The sequence below is a fragment of the Crocuta crocuta genome, unplaced genomic scaffold (genome assembly GCF_008692635.1).
Source record: "Crocuta crocuta isolate KB4526 unplaced genomic scaffold, BGI_CrCroc_1.0 scaffold466, whole genome shotgun sequence".
NCBI classification, from domain to species: Eukaryota; Metazoa; Chordata; class Mammalia; order Carnivora; family Hyaenidae; genus Crocuta; species Crocuta crocuta.
In genome coordinates, this window is record NW_027529672.1 from 3626098 (window position 1) to 3646399 (window position 20302).

The window sequence follows — 20302 nt, forward strand, 5'->3', positions numbered from 1 at the left end:
TCTGCATGATACGGTACCTACAGTAACTTGTCTGTAATAGTTGGAGGAGTCCAGGTCAGCCTGTCTTTTCCCAGGGTCTCCTTTAAGACCCCATTTTATTTTTGTTGCACAAACCCTTCCCTGATTACACAGACCATCCTTCAAGATAGAATGGATCACAAACATTATGGTTTTGACACTTTTTAACACATACATTTCATTGTCAGGGCACCCAGGAGAGGTGTGTGTGCTAGATCACACGGACCAAGACCTATGTTCTTGGCTACCTTCACTCTCCTGGTTATAAGAAGGCACAGCACACCCCAGCGCTGTATTTTGTCTCTGTTTTCTCATCCTCCACATGGTAAGATTCTGCCCAAAGACCAGCGGACCTGTGGAATTCCTTTTGAATTTACCAAGTCCCACCCTAAATGCACTTCTGTCTGCCTAGAGACTAGATTCCTAGACTGACTGGCACTTCCCACATAATCTTTTAACTTTTTCATCTACTTGTAAATGGCACTCATTTGTGATTTTTCTCTGTTGGTGGTTCTTCATTCCTTCTGAAAAATTATTATTACTGCAGTACTAATGAATGTTTAACCTCCTATTATTAAACCTCTCAAAACCAAGGGACCTGAAATATCTGCAGCCCCATTCCTTCTTCCAAAAAGATCACTTATCTATCTGTCTGTCTGTCTGTCTATCTCTCTCTCTCTCTCTATCTAGTTATCTATCTTTCTATCTCTCTATCTACCTATCTACCTATCTATCTATCTACCTATCTATATGACAGAGAGCATGTGTACTGGTTAATGAGCAGGGAAGGGGGAGAGGGAGAGAGGGAATCTTAAGTAGACTCCATGCCCAACATGGAACCCAAAGCAGGGCTCCATCTCATGACCATGAGATCATGACCTGGACACTTAGCTGACTGAGCCACCCAGGCACTCCTATGACACATTTTTATTATGTCTAGTGACTTCATCCAGAAGACATCTTTGATCAGCTTCTTTTCCCATTGATATACAGTCTATATGCTGCCATGTTCTCCTTCCAATTTCCAAGAAATTAGTTCATTTAATTTCTATGTCATCCGATCTCCATTAAGATTCTGTGACATTGGGCTCCTCAAAGCTGACGTGCAGATTATCTTATTTCTGATCATTTCAGTCCTCAGATGAGTGTCAAAACACTGACAGAGAAACTAAAGTTCAAATAGGAAAAGTGTTATTACCTAGAGTTACTCCGCATGAATGGATTCTCCTCCTACTACCAGTGTTTATGGCTTGCTGCATTAAAATGACACTTGGAAGAACGTAAACTGCACTTGACATGCAAAGATATCTGAGCCACACCTGTTTATGTGCATGTGCTCATGTATGAATCATCTATTCTAAGGAGCTCTGGCTCTGGGATCAGACACCTAATTCTGGCTTGGCTGCTTAGTGGTACAATCCCCACATGTCCCTTTGCTCTGGCTCTGGGCACCCCCATCTGTCAATCTGGACATAAGTAGATGGCTCCTGTGATCCCTTCCATTGCTGGCTGCATTTCTTGCATTTCTGTTGTTTGAGGACTCATATGGAGGGAGGGAATCATTTGAACCAGTTGACTCACGAGGGTACAGAGTTTGTAGATTGTTGAAAAATAAGATTAGTGTCTATAACAAATAAGTAACCAGCACCCCCTATTTATATAGCTCTTACTGTTTAACTCTCATTAAAAGTGTTAATCTGGATCTCAATTCAATATAACAGGCTCAAGGTTATTAAATGCACTTTATGGATCATTTGTTTAATGTGACCAAACTAAAAATTAAGCAGCACATTACTCAGTGTTCATAAAACGAATGTTTTAAATGGACAAATTCATTCTCGAATTTGCATCTTGCCTTAATGTAGAGCTGTAATGGGGTTATAGACAGATATTCTACTTGGACATTTATAAGCTGATGATGCTTTTTGAATACCTTTTATAAAGATTAATATTTTTTACTTTGTGCCCATTACCAGAGCATTAATCATCATGGCTTCAGCCTGTGCAGCTGAGGATGAACAGATGTCGAATTATTGCTGTCTGTAATCATAGCCGATCACACTGGGAGAGGCGGGCGTAGCAGGGAGGCTAGAGCCTCTGATCCCCACAGCGGATCTGTGCGGAGGCTAGGTCCCCTGGGGCTTGCCTGTCCCTTCCTGGCTGTCTGCGTTCCCCTCTTATGGTGGGGAAGATCAGAAGAGCTGTGCTAGCTCGTTCTGGCTTCCCTGTGGGTCATATCTCTGCCTCGACTCAGCCGGACGGGCAGTAACAACCCTGCGATCACATACATGTGAAGGTAGATCTGATAGGAGAAATCTGCTGCGGCCTTGATTTTCCTTCCATTGACGAGCACCAGTTCATTAAGATGAGAAATCACACACAGGTCTTTAACATCTGCTTCCTAGCATATTCTGAGACCCTGCTGTCTGACACAAATAGAATGTGAGCCACACATGCAATTTATAATTTTCTAGAGGCCACATTAAAAAAAAAAGCCCAACACAGTTGCTGAAATTAGTTTTAATGATTTATCTAAAATATCATCTGAACATGACTTCAATCTAAATATTACTAATGACATAGTTTTTCATTCCTTGTTTTCCACACGGGGTCTCTGAAATCCAGTGTGGTTTTGACGCCTATAGCCCATCTCAATTTGTATGCTCAATTTTCATCATGGATACTTAATCTGCATTTTTCACATTTAATAAAATTTACCACTGAGTAGTGAGTTCACACACCCAAATTGCTCCAGGTGTTCTGTACCATTGTTTCCAATAAGCAAGTGTCATTTTTTTCATTTACATCTAAATTACTTAAAAATGAACTGAAATGGAAAGTTCCATTCCTCAGTGGCACCGGCTGTATTTCAGGTGCTCACCAGCTCCCCTCTTGGATGGTGCACCTTGAAGGCATTAGTCTTTGTTACTTTTTGTTGAAAAGGGTGACTTTGTACAATGATATTATTTCTAGTACTTGTATCGCAGCTGCCATTTATTGAATGTTTCTATTTGCCAAATGCACACATTATATCATATGAGTCTCACAGCAAACCTCACAGGTAAACTTAACCCCCTTTTGCAGATAAGAAATATTAAGGCTTAGAGAGGTTTTTTTAAAAAATAATCTATCTATCTATCTATTTATTTATTTATTTTTGAGAGACAGAGAGACAGAACATGAGCAGGCGAGGAGCAGAGAGAGAGGGAGACACAGAATCCTAAGCAGGCTCCAGGCTCTGAGCTGTCAGCGCAGAGCCCGGCACGGGGCTTGAACCCATGAGCCGTGAGATCATGACCTGAGCTGAAGTCAGATGCTTAACTGACCAAGTCACCTGGCTGCCCCAAGGCTTAGAGAGTGTTAAGTAACTTGCCCAAGATCCGAAGCAGAGAGTGAGCAGGGTGGATTTTATTATTTCTTGATATGTGGGGGGAAACTAGACCTTAGTGAGAGTCCAGGTTTTCCCCAAATTGAAGAGTGACCCCAGTTCCTAGCCTTCCAGTCAAATATTTATTGCGGTTGTTTTCCGAGTGATTAGTTGTGGGTAGTTTATTTAAAATGTGTTTTCTGTTAAAAATACAAGGGTTGATTTGTTTGTGGGGGGTTTGCCAGTTTCCTAGGCCATCTGCCTTGGACCTAATTGGACTATCGGCAGGAATCACGGGGCAGAAATGGCACTCAGTTTGTGGGGAAGGGTATTCAGGACCCTGAGTTGGGACATTCAGAACATGACAGGACATTCCTCTGTCTCGGCCGCCCAGAGCCTGTATCTGACGCTTTAAATTTGTTCACTGAAGGCATGAATGTGTGTTTGGTGTGTATGCATGTAGTGTGTGTGTTTGTGTGTGTGTGTGGTGTGTAGTGTGTGGTGTATGTGTGTGTGGTTTGTAATGTGGGAGGGTGTGGTATAGGTGAGTGTGTGAGTTGTGTGTAGTGTATGGTGTGTGTGGTGTGTGTGAGTGTGTGTGGTGGGTAGTGAGTGTGGTGAGTGTGTGTGTAGTGTATGGTGTGTGTGGTGTATATGGTGTGTGTGTGGTGTGTGTGTGGTGTGTGTGAGCGTGTGTGGTGGCTAGTGAGTGTGGTGAGTGTGTGTAGTGTATGGTGTGTGGTATATATGGTGTGTGTGTGTGGTGTGTGTGTGTGGTGCTTGTGGTGTGTGTGAGTGTGTGTGGTGGGTAGTGTGGTGTGTGTGTGTAGTGTATGGTGTGTGTGTTGTGTGTGTGTATGGTATGTGTGGTGTGTGTGAGCGTGTCGTGGGTAGTGAGTGTGGTGAGTGTGTGTGTGTGTGTATGGTGTGTGTGGTGTGTGTGGTTGTGGTGTGTGTGAGCGTCTGTGGTGGGTAGTGAGTGTGGTGAGTGTGTGTGTGTAGTGTATGGTGTGTGGGGTGTGTATGGTGTGTGGTGTGTGTGCCGTAGTGTCCTCTGTGCTCTTGAGGCTTGGACTTGACGTTGGTGTGGAAGCTGAGGGTGGGGTGTTACGTAGAGTGTGCGCCCGCCGCTTCTGGCAGAGACGGACAGTTGACCGAGATGTGGGAGGAGAGGCCCCTTTGGAGGACGAAGGCTGTGGGGCTCCTGCGGGGGGTGGCTTGGCGGGGGGCGGGCGTCCCACTGGCTGTCCCGCCGGGAGGAGACTGGCTTCTCGCTGCGCACCTGTCCTCGGATACCGTGTCCCTGGAGTTGCACGTGGCCCACACCAGCCTCGCACATGTGTTCACACAAGCGCGTGTGTCTGCACTCTCCTCTCCTGACCGCGTTGGACACCGTGCAGTGAAGCTGGGCCGGAAAGTGGGGAGAGATCTTGTCACGATGGCATCTCCCGAGGACAGGACAGGGTGGCTCGGGCCCCCGGGCCCCCGTCACTCCTGGACGGGAGCCGGGCGCTGTGGCTTACAATGAAGAGCCAGGACAGGTGTGACGGCTGGCCTAGGAGGGACACACACACTCGGGTCTCCGTGGATGTGTGTTGGGGGGCTCTCCTCAGTGAGAACGGGACGCCCTCTCACGGAGATTGCATCCTGGCCCGGACAGCTAGCAGGCCCAGGTGTCACAGCGGTCCACGTGCCGGGCAGCGGGCCCCACCTGCACCCAGGCGCCCTGCCGGGGCCTGCAGATCACAAGTCACCAACAGGACATGCCGATCGGTTTGCTTCCGGCTTTGGTCCCCGGCCTCTGAAGGTCTCTCGGGCCTTGTCCTTCTTCCTGGGGGCCTGGGACGTGTGTCTGGAGGGCGCTGCTGTCTGCGGCCCTCTGTCCTTGGAGGCCTCCGTGAGATGCCTGCTGGGGTCAGTGCAGCTGTGAGGACAGCCTGGGTGCCCAGGCGCCGTCTCGGAGCTCCGTCCTGTGGCCGGGAGGTGCTGGTCCTTCACACTGGAGGGCTGGACGCCTTCTTAACGCCCTTCTGCGAGCATTGGCTCCTTCATTCTCCCAGCGAGGTGGTCCGCTCCCCTTTCTCCACTTTCCTGTAAGCTCCCATGGGTGCGGTGGGTGACGAAGGACTGGCGAGCTGTGGTTCTGTGGACCCTGGAGATACCCAGCTTGTGGTCATGAGTCCACCAGAAGGATTCTCACAAATGGGGTTTTATGTTCTCAGGGGGCTAAGAGAGTGAAATGTCTTTCGATGTGACAATGGCAGTGACGTTTGCTAAAGTTTGGTCATTTCTCCTCAAGAGAGGCTGGATGACAAAGAAGTGCAGCTAACACACAGACCCGGGTGTGGGTAGGTGGGCGTTCCCGGCGCCGGGGTGCTGGAGGTGGCTGACAGCATCTCCTGCCGAAGATGAACAGGGCCGCCGTCACTTCTTCACCCTGGAGTAATTCTGACAAATGACACTAACACACTCAATTACCTCTGAGACGGTGGAGTCAACAACTGCCTGTCCAGCATGACAGATAAATGGGGTGGGAAGAGATGGATTTCGGCCGGGGCATCTGGGTGCCAGAGCCTGGAGGGCCATTTCGACCATCCCTGGGGCCACAGCTGTGTTCCTCTGATTTTCTGAGACTGTTCACAGATACACTCCTCCTCCCAACTGGGCCGGTCTTCTCCCTCTGTTGGCTTTCTCCTAAGCTTGTTTGGTTTAGCCGAAAGCCATTTGTTTTCCTTAATCATGTTGTCAAGAGTCCAGAGATTCATGGCTCCACCTTCTCCCTCAGATGTCTTGGAAATCTCCAAGGTGGTGGCAGCGATAGAGGTGACCCAGTGGACAGGGGTGACCGAGGGCTTGGCCCCCTGGTGAGGGCGGTCAGGCTGGGTGATGCGTTTCAGGCAGAAGGGAATGAAGACCATCGTCCTGGGGATGTCTTACCAGGGACTGTGGACGATGGAGGCAGAGGGCTGGACCCAGTCGGGTTTGCCAGGAGAACTTCCAGCCTGTTGGGTTCTGGGAGGTTGGTGTGTGGTCTTCACCGTGGATGTGGTGTTGTGGTTTAGGCCAGCTTGTCAAGAGCTCCCGAGGACACATGTCATTTGTGAGCATTGGGGAAAGACCCTGGGCTTTGGGGCGCTTGTGCGATTCATGTGTTTCGTGGCCAGCATTTGGGGCCGATGCATTTTCAGGCCGGATTCACTGCCACACGTAGTTTTCTTGTGGCACTTCGTGGACTGGCTTGGTCCTCGGGCAGCTCTGGGACACCCGTGCAGCCTTCTGCACTGACAGCAGGTCTCCGCTCTTTGGAGCGCTTCCCTTGTGAGTTTACGGGGCTGTGGTATTTGGGGGGATGCTCTCCATGGTGACTTCATCCACTGGCATCTCAGGGAGGGTTGGCTGAGAAGGGAAGGGAGTCATCTTAGGGCCCCTGACATCCGTGAACATAGACATGGAGGGACTGTCATAGTCCCCACAGGATAGCGCCTTCTTCACGTGCCGTGCGTCACTTCCTGACCTCTGGTGAGTCCTGTCGTCAGAGCCAGTCAGGGGAGCCTGGCCTCTGCCCAGAAGATGCACAGCATGTTAGCATCTCATGCGTTACGTATTGATTACTCTGACTGCGAAGGCAGCAAGTGAAATCATATAATCACTGGGCAAAGCCCTTTCTGGAAAAATGGAGTAGCGATTAGTCTTTTTCAGGGGACAAATCAGAATGGGATTTGAAAAAGCCTTAGCATGAGCTGCGTTCATGCGTTTCCCTGGAAGTCGGCGGAACAGAAGGGTTTGTGCTATTTCTCTGCCCTTGATGCTTCCCGTCCACACCCCACTCCCACCGGCACCCCTGGGCCTTCGTGACCGTGTCCCCCTGGGAACGTCTTCTAAGTGGGTCTCAGCATACTTACGAGAACCATTTCAGTGTTGGATGCTCTATTTTTTCTTCTGTTAAAAAAATTCAGGAAACATTAGTGCAAAGCCTGCTTTGATGTGTCCTTAATGTAAGCCCTACAATGTAAAATCCTGAAAACAAGCTAAGTATATCTGATGTTTGGGAGCTCTGCCGTCTTCTCTCTCGTGCTCTGCATTTTAAAGGGGGCGGTGACGGTGGTGGCTGGGCTGGTTTCACACGCAGCACGGGGTGCTGAAAACAGGTCGCTCCCGGTGGGGGGCAGAAGGCTACTGGAGTTACGCGGGGTTTCCCAGCTGGAGGAGACCATCGGGGGTTACATTTCATCCTCAGCCTCCTTCGCGTTCATGTCCTTATTGCTTTTTCACTTTCTGAACGTCCTTTTCTCTGCTTCTATCTAAAGCACCAGTGAAGACCCAGATGTTCTTTGTTCCTTACACCCCAGGGTCCCTCCGTTACACCAGGAGCCTTTCCATTTCTCGTCCCCGCTCAGCCACGGCAGGGAGCTGCCTGGGGTGGGGATGGGGGCTCTGTGCGCCTCTCACTGCCACGCCCCAAGCTTGTTCCGTTCCACCCATTCTCGCCACCATATTTGGCCACGTTGATCACTGTCCTCCCTTGTGTGTGACCTCACATGTCTCTGCCTCCTCGCCCATCCCCGCCCTCTCCACCTTTGTGCCCTGCACATCTCCCGTGCCGGTACCTACTTCCTGATGCTGGTCACGGTTTTCTGCTCATTCTGCATATTCCCTTTGATAGTCTTACTGGCTTCCATTACTACCTAGAGGCTGATGATTCTTCGGTCTGTGTTTCTAAGCCAGAAATAGTGTCTAGAACCCTCTCTCCATTTGCCTCAGAGATTGGGCCACCTGGATGTCCAATAGGCAACTCAACCTCCGCTTGTCCAAAACTGAACCCTCCTTTTAAAAATACACTTTTCTCACATTCCTCTCTTTGGATGGCATCACCGCGACTCCCTGGATGACACACTCGTTCCCAGGACTTGGAGCATTTGTGTTTGGCTCTCCTTAATCTGCCGCCTTCCGTCACCGAGCGCTGTGTCCAGCCTGCCTCCCGCTTTCTCTTGCTCAAGGTCCCTTTCAAACTCACCGCTGCAGCCAGAGGTCAGCACTCTACTGTTTCCGGCCTGGACAGCTGCAGTCGCTAACTGACGGTTTGTCTCTCTCTTGTCTCCCTCCGCTGCCATACCCGTGCGCCGCGCCAGAGGGACTCTAGCCATTTGATCCGATCACATCGCGCCCCGCTCCCCATCAGCACTTTGGTCTTCCCAACTTTCTTGACCTTACCCATCACGTGCACGCTGGTAACCAGCTGCCTGTCTGGACGTTTATTCTGTTCCTCCTGTCCCCACCCTGCAGCTGTGCATGTGTCTCTTAAATGTGTCACATGCCCCTGCCTGCCTGACTCTGCATCCAGTTCTGTCATTCCTTGATGGCCTGCCCCACGTGGGAAATTACCGTTCCCCTGGCCAGCAGGAGAAGGTCCTACTTCCTGAAGGAGGCCTTCCTGACTCTCATCTCCACGTCACGCTTACGCCCTCACTTCTCTCTCTTTCGCTTGCTTGTGTGTTAACCCAAGGATCTGGGACACCAGAGAGAGGCCATGGCTCTTCACCTGTATCTCTGTCTTATGTCATAAAAGCGAGTACCTTGTCCTAAGCATCTAACCAAGCCCAAGTCTTCAAACTTAACCTTGTAGAAGTAAGTACCCTGTACCCCAGACCTGTGAGTAGCTAGTGCCATCGTGCCCATATTAGAGATGAGGAAGCTGAGTCTCAGGGGTGACAGGACCTGCCCAAGGTGTCCCTGCCAGGAAGGGAGGAGAGCTTTAACTCAGACAGCCTCTCTCCAGAGTCTGAGCTCTTAGCTGCCCCCCCTCGCAGACTGTCCCAGTGCAGGTGTGAGCCCAGTAGAAAGTTGCCCAGAGTGAGCAAAGATCAAGCAGGGAATTTAGTAAGTTTAGGACTGGCCGAGCTCAGAAGCATTTAAACTTCAGCCCAGAAAACCAGTCAACACCCCAGCACGTGTGTGTTTAGATCCGTGTGCCCACCATGGGATGTATGTGAAAATGCATCTATATATGTTTATGTGTTATGTGGTGTACATCTGCAAGGAGATACACCCGTAGTTGTGTGCACGTGTGTTTGTGTATAAATTATTTCCATAGCAGTATAAACGGTTGCCTCGCATCCAGCCATCTGACCCGCTCCAGATGTCAGTTTCACATTTGGGAGGAAGTAAATGGGACATGCTGGAAACAGTGTAACACGCTACAAAAACAAGCCTCTAGCAAAGAGTTGCATTTTGAGGGTCTCCCGCTGACTGGCAGCCCCGTGTCCCCTGCAGACTGCAGAGAGATCCTGCTTCCCATGATGACGGATCAGCTCAAGTACCATCTGGAGAGACAGGAAGACCTGGAGGCCTGCTGTCAGCTGCTCAGCAACATTTTGGAGGTTTTGTACAGGAAGGACGTGGTGAGTAATGGCCCTGCTTACTCTGCTGCCTCCACAGACGTGGTGGGAGGTGGCCCCTTGCAATCTACCTGAGCCCCCGCCTCACAGCTCAAAGGCGCATCTGATTCATTTAATTTTACGGGTTAGCCTCCTTTCTCTCTGTTGGGTGGTAGCCTTCAATTATTCTCACCTGTGCACAAAGTATCATAATAATGTAAAAACGTGTCTTCTTCCACGTTAAAATCTTTTTTTTATTTTTTTATTTACTTCCTGTGACTTACCAGGCTAATGCCTCCCAAGACTGATTTTGTTCCTTAAGGTCAGAAAATGACTTTGATGTTAAAACCTGGACGGGGCGCCTGGGTGGCTCCATCGGTTAAGCATTTGACTTCAGCTCAGGCCATGATCTCACGGTTCGTGAGTTGGAGTCCCACGTCGGGCTCTGTGCTGACAGCTCAGAGCCTGGAGCTGCTTCGGATTCTGTGTCTCTCTGTCCCTCCTCTGCTCACAGTCTGTCTTTCTTTCAAAATAAATAAACACTTAAAAAAGAAGCTGGAAATGAGCAAATGGAGGTTATTATCTACATTCTTTTTTCTTAATTCTTATTTTAATAAAGTAATACATTGCACATAGTAGGTTGTTTTAAGTNGGCTCAGGCCATGATCTCACGGTTCGTGAGTTGGGGTCCCACGTCGGGCTCTGTGCTGACAGCTCAGAGCCTGGAGCTGCTTCGGATTCTGTGTCTCTCTGTCCCTCCTCTGCTCACAGTCTGTCTTTCTTTCAAAATAAATAAACACTTAAAAAAGAAGCTGGAAATGAGCAAATGGAGGTTATTATCTACATTCTTTTTTCTTAATTCTTATTTTAATAAAGTAATACATTGCACATAGTAGGTTGTTTTAAGTCATTGGTGTTTCCGAGAGTTCTGGGAAGAAGGGTTCTCTGCCTCTTTCCCCAGGTGCCTCAACCTACATGTCATTTCCTTCTATGCTTATTAGCTAGTCTTGTTCTTTTTAAATGGTATTTCTTTTTGTATTTGTAAATCGTATACTTTCTTCATGGACCTTTTTGTTTTAAGTCAGAAGTTGGTATGAGCACATATGGAAAAGTCCAACCCTATGGCCTCCCCTCCCCAGCACACCCGCCACGCACAGTTGTGCACGCAGCGCACATGCGGGAACTCGCCGACTCTCAGGCGTGTCTGCGGAGGCGCACAGTCCCCGTCCCTCCATCGGTGCCTCCAGAAGGAGACAGACGGGCCAGGTTTTTAAGGTCAGCAGAGCCTAGTCTTTGCTCTCTCCTACGTGACCTCTGGCCACCTTCCTAGTCAACACACACACGTACGTGTCCTGCCCACTTCCTGCGGGAGCTCATTCTCGTGGAGCCTGGTTAGTGGCTTTGGAGAAAGAGATCAGATTGAATCACTCCATAGCAAGAGTGGCTACATCAGCTCTTCCAGGGGAATTGCCTTGAAATTTCAATTGAAAAGTTCTAGAATCCTTAACCCAGTGGCCAGCCTCTAGTGCCCCATTCCAGGGCCTTCCCTTTTCTTAAGTAGGAGAAGGGTAGGAGTGAAGGGTGTGTATGGATGGCCCAGCCTCAAAGGAGGTTCCTGCCCTGGCCTCTGTGTGAGCATCTAGAGAACCTATTTAAACAAGTTCCAAGTTCATGAAGAAGTTCATCCCATCATGCCAAGTTCATCCCATCACACACCAAATACCAGAGCACGTTTTCCCTGAAGGGAAAATCTGTGCCACTTGGGTTTTAGAGAGTGTGCTAAAATAAATACATTGTATTCCAAGTACCTGTTGCCCAGGTTATTTGGACTTGACACTGGGAGCAATCTATGGTAGTTATCTGACTGCTCTCCACTTACCAATGGCCAAGTGTCTCTAGCAAACTAATTGGTGGGCTAATCAGGGATCATAAACAGTATATTGTTAAAGCAGATTTGCTTTTATTTTTAAGGTTTGCGTAAATTCAATTACTATGATTATATAACAAATTATCATTAATGGACTATAATTAATAAGATGCGTTGTGTTTTCTTTGTGAAGGCTTTTGCTTTTGACAAGGGCCATTCTTCATCTTGTTAAGGGTTATAATTGATTTACTCTTTACAGGGTAAATGGATTCAGTGACAACTGCCTAGGCTTGCATGTTAATGACTGTCTTAGGTGTCAGTTCTCACTGGTGTGTCTTCCTCCAGGGGCCAACTCAGAGGCACGTCCAGATCATCATGGAGAAGCTTCTGCGGACTGTGAACCGGACCGTCATCTCCATGGGGCGGGATTCGGAACTCATTGTAAGTGCCCCGTGGTGAACGCTTGCGCCCCTTCCCAGGCGTGTCGCTCACTCTCAACCCCGAAAATCCATCTGGTCCTTTTCCGGCTGCCTTTTGAAAGTAAGCTTATTTTACTTCAGCAGAGAAGCCTTTATTTACAGTCTGGTATATAATATGTGCTGATTTCCCATGATTCTAGAAGCAGGTGTCAAAGTTGAAGGGTCACCGAAACTGACATTTTAGAGATAGAAGCATTTGATTCCAGTTACTCGTTATTTACTTCTAGCCAAGGATATGGATTTTCTTCTCAGTTCTTACTCTACTGGAAGTTTCTTTCTACGTATTTACATTTAAGATGCCGTTAATAAAATTTTATGAAGGACCTTAAAAAGTAAATGAGGTGCTCCAACCCGGCGATTTTATTGTCTGCTCTGATATATTGTAGATGCTCTTCTTCTGCACATGACTGAGGCTCGCAATGCTATGATTTTTGTTCAAGAAAGTTTTAACAATAATTTAGAGAGTTTTTTAAATTTTATATTATGGGGCTTTTTCTCCCTCCATGCTTACAACCCTCCCTCACTACCATTATTCTTAAGTTTGGTTTCTTAAGCAAAAGATGTCCACATAGGTCCCATTTATTTTCTTTCATTTCTAGTACACGTTACCATTTTACCAAGTATAGTGGGTGGCATTTCGAAAATGATAATAACTTTTCAAATCCAGGAACACAGCATCCAGTTAGGGGTTTTGCAGGTAACCAGACTGGAGGCATTGCCCTTTCTTGTGTCACCAGAGTTCTCTCTGCGTGTCCGGGGAGGGGGACGAGGAAGGCGTCTTACCTGCCTCTTCGGGCGGCGAAGCCAGAACGCAGAGAGCTCTGGACCTGTTCTGGGGTCCCTGGATGGCACCAGCAAAGGATGCGGTTTCGGGTCAGGGCACACGTGGGTAGCACAGACGTGGGGCGATTGCCTGAGTCAGTTTCCATCAGTGAGACAGCCTAGCTTCAGAGGTTCAGCACGTGTCATGTTCAGAGTTTCCTTTTCAAGGTATTGACTGATCCCATGGATGAAGTAGGAAATAAAATATTTCATGTATGTCGGCTTTATTTGCAGTGGACTTTTCCATTACTCTGTAATAGATGTTTGTCTCCCTTATCACGTTCTTTTCTGTACTCTTAACACCTTTGTGTAGGTGGGTGGAGACTGAGCCCCACGGAGTACGATGTGGGGTGACTCCAGGGTCCCCCCCCGCAGGCTGGTGCTCCCGTCTTCTTGCGGTTGTGCCATGGGTGTCTTTGGAACGTTCTCAGGAAGTGGGACTCTGAGGGGCCCTGAAGCAGGATGGGTCTAGTGCGGCCTGAAGCTGAATCAAGTTTGGTGCCATTTTCCCGAGATGACCCATATTGGAATGGGCGGGAGTACAGAGGCAGGAGTAACAAGATGGCACCGTGGGGCTCCAGGATGAGTGATGGGCACCGGCGATGGGCAGATGGGCGAGATGGCCAGCGAAGGGGCCGGTGAGCGGAGGAGGTAGTTCTGTCTAGGGTTAGGGGCCTGACCCCAGCAGGGTGTTCATTTGGCTTATGGCCTGCTGGCAGGCAGTTAGCCTGGGGTGAGGAGGGTAAGGAGGGACTCATATAAGTTTGGACAGTGCTTGGGATATGGAGACTGTGAGGCGTGCTCAGTCGACGGATCTAGTGAAGACAGGACAGAGGCCGTGGCATGTGGCTTCTTCTCCCAGACCATGTGGACCCGATGCCTTTGGGGGAGTTCTCACCTCAGCCACGATACTCCTTGTGGTGGTCGTGACCGCGGCACGTTACTGAGCACTTACAGTAGAACCTTGATTTGCGAGCATACTTTGTTCTGGAAACACGCTTGTAATCCAGAGCACTCGTGTATCAGAGCAAGTTTCAAGAACCGTTGGCTCAGTTGCGGTTGTGTGATGTCTGGTGTCATGTCCTGCTCGTATTACCAGACGTCACTCGTTTACCAAGCTAAAATTTATTAGGGACGTTTGCCCGTCTTGTGGAGCACTCACGGAAAGTTATTTGCAGTCCAGAGCTTTACTGTGTTTCTCTGCCAGCAACTGTGTAATTAGTGGGGAGATTCTCACTCACTCCTCAGCTTCCCTGTGCATGTGCGACTGCAGGAAACGCCCTGCTGGGCCACGGGGAACGGTTCTAGATCCCGCGGCTGGCCTGGCGGCTATGATTTGGCGCCCTGGTTTGGTGCCAAATCCTTCTCGTCTCTCTGTAAGATTGGTACTCATGGCGCTGACCTCAGTGGTGGCATCACAGGGGACTTCGAGTTGCTTCTAGGTCTTCATCTTGGTTTGGGGGCTGCTGTCCAGAGGAGCAAGTGCCTTTCCATCTAGCACCTTTCAGTCATTTCTTTGGGCCAAATGCTAAGATCTCCTGGAGGTTGGAGGGAAGGTTGGGCGCCTCTTTCCCGAAGGATGTGCGGAACCTGTGTGTCCTGAGGAACTCTTGAGTGTTCCTTAGGAAGAGCCCATGCATGTTCTGAGGAGGGCGTGTGACAGGGAGGACCTGTGCCCGGTCTTACCCAGCTGGGGTCGTGTCTTTGCTGAGTACTGAGCAGGAGTTCAAGACACCGTCTGGGAATGGCGATGCAGGGCAAACCACCCATGTCCAGGCCCGTTCCCCACTGTCCCACTTTCTCCTACAGAAGTGTCTAGAAGCAGGAGTGCCTGGGGTGGCTCAGTCAGTTAAGCCTCCGACTTTGGCTCAGGTCATGATCTCACAGTCTGTGGGTTGGAGCCCCACATCAGGCTCTGTGCTGACGGCTCAGAGCCTGGAGCCTGTTTCAGATTCTGTCTCCCTCTCTCTGCCCCTCCCTGACTTGCTCTCTGTCTCTGTCTCTCAAAAATAATAAATAGACATTAAAAAAAAAAAAAGAAGTCTCTAGAAGCAGGAAGGGGATTTAGGTCCTAAGCTGACTCATCCCAATTCCAACATGTTCAGTATCTATCAAAGGATCCAGAGATACCTTTTGTAAAACCAACTAGGCTGTGAGGGAAAGATTCTCAAAAGAAAAAATGGATTCTGAATAAGCTGTAATTACCTGGTGAGCGACAACAGCATTGAGATGTTTTCATGAAGGACGTTGACCTTTTAAAATGAGTTGCTGAGAAGGATCCTTTTTTTAATATTTATTTCTTTTTGAGAGAGAGAGTGAGCGAGCGAGGAGGGACGGGGGGGAGGGTGGACAGAGGATCTCAGGCAGGCTCTATGGTGACATTAGAGAGCCTGACGTGGGGCTCTAACTCACAAACCATGAGATCGTGACCTGAGCCAAAGTTGGATGCCCAACCGACTGAGCCACCCAGGCGCCCTAGAAGGCTCATTAAGTCATCTAGGAACTGTGAGCCCTTGTGCTGTCCCGAGGGGGAGACAGAAACACTGCCCTGCTCAGTGAGCCTGACCTTGCTTTTCTGATTTGCACAGATGTAGATTTATGCATTAGCTTCTTAATGTCCCTCTTGTTGCTCTGTGAATTTAGATTAGAGGAAGATCTGGGGGGAAAATGTCCCCGACAAGGGGTCCAGGAAACGTCACCAGTGGACCTTCCAGAGAAGGAGAGCAGACAGTGGTCTCCAGACCTGTTGTGGGTCTGTAACCTTCCACCATAACACACACTTGAGCCTTGTGCACTTGCCACTCGGGTTTGCATGACTGGAATGGAAACGGTGCAACTATGAATCAGCTTAAAGATTCTAAGTGATCACTGGAAATGGATTTAAAAATTAAAGTGATTTAAACAGTGTTGAATAGTTGTGCTTCACGTCATGATTTATTTCACAGTATCGTCAACAGTAATACCAAGAATGTGGGCTCTTTTCCCGTCAGAGTGTTATTAGTTGGGGATGCTGTTGCAGGCTGACCATTTTCCCGACTATTTCTGTGTGGACTTGAGAAATTCAGAGCTCCCCGTTTAACTGCATAAGCAGAGACATAACAGCGTGGGCCTTTTCTCTGGGTCTCTGGTGTTTTCTCAACACTGCACAGGTGATTGGGTATCATTTGTTTTATACCTTACAGCATCCGATGTGAAAAGGGGTTTTGGAATGTATCTCACACAAAGGATAAAAACGTGCCCTGATCCTAAGTGTCATACTTTTTTAACAAACAAAATTGCATCTGACGAGTGTCAAATTATAGATCTTATGGATGCCAGAAACAGGCCCCATAAGGCTTGTAGTCACCATGCCGCAGAAGGAGATGCCATTTTACCTTTATTCTAATCTGGTCTGTCACCGTAGAATAATTTTTTTTTTTTTTAGCACTTATTTAGTTTTGAGAGAGAAAGAGAGAGAGAGAGAGAGAGAGAGAGAGCAAGTAGGGAAGGGGCAGAGGGAGAGAGAGAGACAAAGGATCTGAAGTGGGCTCTGTGCTGACAGCAGAGAGCCCAGTGATGGGCTTGAACTCATGAACTTTCAGATCATGACCTGAGCAGAAGTCAGACGCTCAACTCACTGAGCCCCCCAGGCGCCCCTGATTCTGTGGAATAATTGAATGAAGTGCTTAGTTTTATAGCGTCTGATTTCAGACTTATTTTTCTCTTCCTGGTTGGAAGTTTCCGGGGCCCCTGGTGTCAGGCGGTGTTCTTAGTCACGGTATGTGGTTGGGAGCAGGTTCTGAGCCATGCTGGGTGTGGTGCTCTCACCTCGTGGGCAGGTGGCGTGGGCAGCCTTCTGGGGGGTGACCTGCTGCCCTGTCCCCTCCCTGCATACACGTGTGGCCCTGCTGGAATAAACACACGCACACAAAGCCGGGGTGAGGGAAGGGCAGGTGGCGTGCCTGCTCCCATGTGATGAGATTTACATTCTATTAACGGGCCTTTAAAAATGTAATCGAGAGAGGACTTTGAAGGATTTGTCTGTGGCCTGGATACCCACCCGAAGACTGGGAATCCCTCATTCGCTAAAATGAAAACGCGCCTCTTATAAGAACAGATTCCCTTGGAAAATTCGTCAGCTAGGCTCAGGAAAGGGAAGGAGCCTGCCTCCATCGTCTGCTTGCTCCTTTGACCGGCTCGGCTGCCAACTCACTGCGCTCCGGTGAGCAAGGTCTCCCATCTCCACGCTGAGTGCCAGCCCCGGGGACGCTGATGGCGCGGGTGCATTGCTGGCCTCACTGGTGGGGGAGGTGTTGGTAGAACCCAGGGCTTTGTCTGAGCTGACCTGCTTCTTCACTTGGAAAAGAGAGGAATAGAACTGGCCTGCCTGCGAAGAGAGCCCTTTGACCAAGACTTCTGACCAAATACTGGTGCTGAGATGTGCCATGTGTCCATGCTCGAACATTTGTTTTTGCAATGTTTGTTCTAATGGAGTTGTCGTGCGAATGTGCTTTGTGAAAAATTCTATTCTTCACCTTCATTTGCAAAAGGAGGCAACAACATTATAAAAAATTCAGATGGACAGTGTCTGGCTCTTTTATACGAGTGTCCTAAAAAATGTCTCTGACTGTATGTTTGCAAATAAATCTACTTAAAAGACCAGTGGCTTCCAGAAAAGCACAGCCCGATGTGCTTTCGTGTGTGAGCTGCGACAACTTAATGTATACTCGTTTTCATTCGGTATCAGTATAGGAATTCTTCCTGTGTTTCGCCCCTTTCTAGTATTGTTTCAAGGCTGGTCACTGCCTGGATGTAGGAGCAGATAAACACCATATCACTGCGTGGGTAAACTATGCTATGGTGTTGCATATGCGCACTAAACCACGACGGTGTCCTAAGTCAGTTACCAGCTACTTACGAGGGAGTACGCTGCTTTCACACGACCTTCTCGTCTACCAGAAGATATGCTGCAATTCTGGCGTGATGAGTTAACACCAGCTCACAACATGGGACTCTCTTTCTGACTCCTGTAGCCCCTCCAGTAAAGAAATTGGTTGCGCGCCTGTCTCGTGCCACATGTGCTGGTGACAGAGGTTTTCTAGATCAAAGAGGATATATTAGTATGGAAACCAGCTGCTGTGATCTTTAGGTGACAGCGTGCCAACGAGGCTGCCTTGCTTTGTAATCAAGTCAATAGTAGCTGATAAAAATGCTGTAAGAGTCGGTTCCCCCGCGTTGGGCTTTATAGACGCTCCGTGCTGTTACAGGTGGCGTGGGACGGAGGCCGTCATGACCTGGTTCTCGTTGGGTTGTTCTTGCTGTCTTCTACGAAGGGCACAAAGCAGGCACTTGGTTTCAGTGGTGTGCGGTCTGAGTCGTCATCCGGGGCCGTGTACCTCAGCCCCGCCTACGACCCTACCGGAGGGAGAATGGCTTTGCAGGGCACGCTCAGGGTTGCTTCTGAGATTGGAGGCAGCCTGGTGCTGGTTCATGAACTCAGCATTTACGCCCCATCTCAGGTCTCCATGGCAACGGACACCTCGGTAACCCCATGGAAGAGTGGGAAGCTCCTGCTCACTTCTCCTCCCTTCCCAAGTTAGAAAGGTTTCCCCACTCCTTGATTTCCTCCCCGTTGACACTCTGCTGGGGTCGGGGGAGGGCCTGCAATCCAAGGAGCAGATGCAAAGGCCCTGGGACCTCTCCTTGGAGGCCGGTCACACACCAGTCACTCTGAAAGTACCCACGAGGCAGGACATCCTTTGCTGCATCTACTTGTTTGTCACAGGGGACCCCTGGGCAACACCAGCAGGTGACCCCAAATGGTTAAAGAGCGTGTATCTCCCCAGGTGCCCCGGGCTGGTGCCTACACACGTGTGCGGGTCCCCCCCCCATCCTTTCTCTTCCCTGGCAAGTGTGTGAGGGCAGGGGGGCCTCCGTGTCCGCCCACAGGGGACCTGCCATCCTGGCTCTTGGAGACAGCGGGAACGGGGGCGGGGGCCTCTCCCTTGGGTCTCTGCCGGAGGGGTGACCTGCATCTCTCGCCGACCGACCCCCAGAGAAGAAGAAAAGAAGGAGGTGGCCGATCCCCCGAGACTGTGCCCTGCTTGGCGGCCCGTGTGGAGAGAAACTGTCCCCAGGGCAGTATTGCAGGACTTGGCAGGGAAGCACTGACGAGTTCACTGGTCTCTCTGAGGCGCTTTAATGAAAATTAGACAAGAGTTAGCTACGTCCTGCCCGGAGGCGCTTTGTGCCCTTAAACCGTCTTCCTGTTCTCCCCGTAGCTGAAGCCCCTGCCCGAGTCCGTGGTCTGGAAAGCTCCATCCAAGCTACATTTCAGCCCCGCCCCCTCCCAGCCAGGCGGGGGGAATCCACCCCCGCCTGCCCACTGTCTGCTCCCCTGACGACCAGAGGAGGTTTCGTGCAGCCCCATCACGCTTCCCTTGTTAGGAGCTTCATAGATCACTTCTATTTTCCCAAATTATTGAGACCCGGAAATGAGTGGAGCAGCCACACAAAACATTACCTTTTGATTTTTTTTTTATTTAAAAGTTAATAAAGAACTTAATGACAAGTATAATAATTTAATCTATACGTAATGCCGCGTGTACATCTACATATGAGGGAACACTGTACTTTTTACCTTGTTTTGTATCAAAGTTTTTACTTAAATCTTTCTAAGAGAAGACTCAGTATCTGTTAGTGACACGTTGCAATTAAACTATGAAATGATTTTGAAAATATTTGTTTCTCTTCTGAAGATAGTTTTATTTTTAAATAGGATTAGCTTATCTTCAGTTTCCTTTCTGACTCTGAAAATTTTAATTTTTTTATTTTCCTTTACCGCTTTCTAACAGTGATGTCATACTGTTTACTACGAGGCCTTCTTGTTGAGATGGACTTATAGCACTCATCAGAAAGCCACTAACACCCTTATTTCAATTCACTGAGATAATCGGGATTCTTAAAACACAGGGGGCTATAACTTGTTGCAAACGTTTTTATAACTTTAGTTAAAAACAGTATAAAATACATGAAACACATTTTTTTTTTAATTTTGCCTACACGAAACAATTGCACTTCCTTCATGGCATCAGGTCAACGTGGCTGTCCATTTCCTTGCACAGAAATATTTCTCCATTCTGTTTACTGGTATTCAACGATTTCTATCCTCACATAGTGTTTCCACGAAAGATGCGTGTTTTTTTTAAAGCATACACCTGCAGCGGAGTGTGAGCAACCCCCAAAGAATGCTTACATGACACACGCTTCGTTTTTATCGAGTCCAGGTCTGATCGCTGATCACTAGGTCCTCGTAGAATCGAAATGCTTAGAACTAAAATAGATTTGTTGTTGAGTCAGGAGGAAAACGCACAGCAAGGAATCGCTCCAGTGAGAA

General features: G+C 48.8%; 1 protein-coding gene across 1 annotated transcript in view; it reads left to right on the forward strand.

Moving 5' to 3' along the window:
- The window catches only part of DOCK1 (dedicator of cytokinesis 1), a 462145-nt gene that overhangs the window by 137318 nt on the left and 304525 nt on the right, over nt 1-20302 (forward strand). The window contains exons 26-27 of the mRNA XM_077762917.1: nt 9656-9783; nt 11972-12067. Of these exons, the coding sequence (XP_077619043.1) occupies nt 9656-9783; nt 11972-12067 (224 nt within the window). The remainder of the gene's footprint in view (nt 1-9655; nt 9784-11971; nt 12068-20302) is intronic.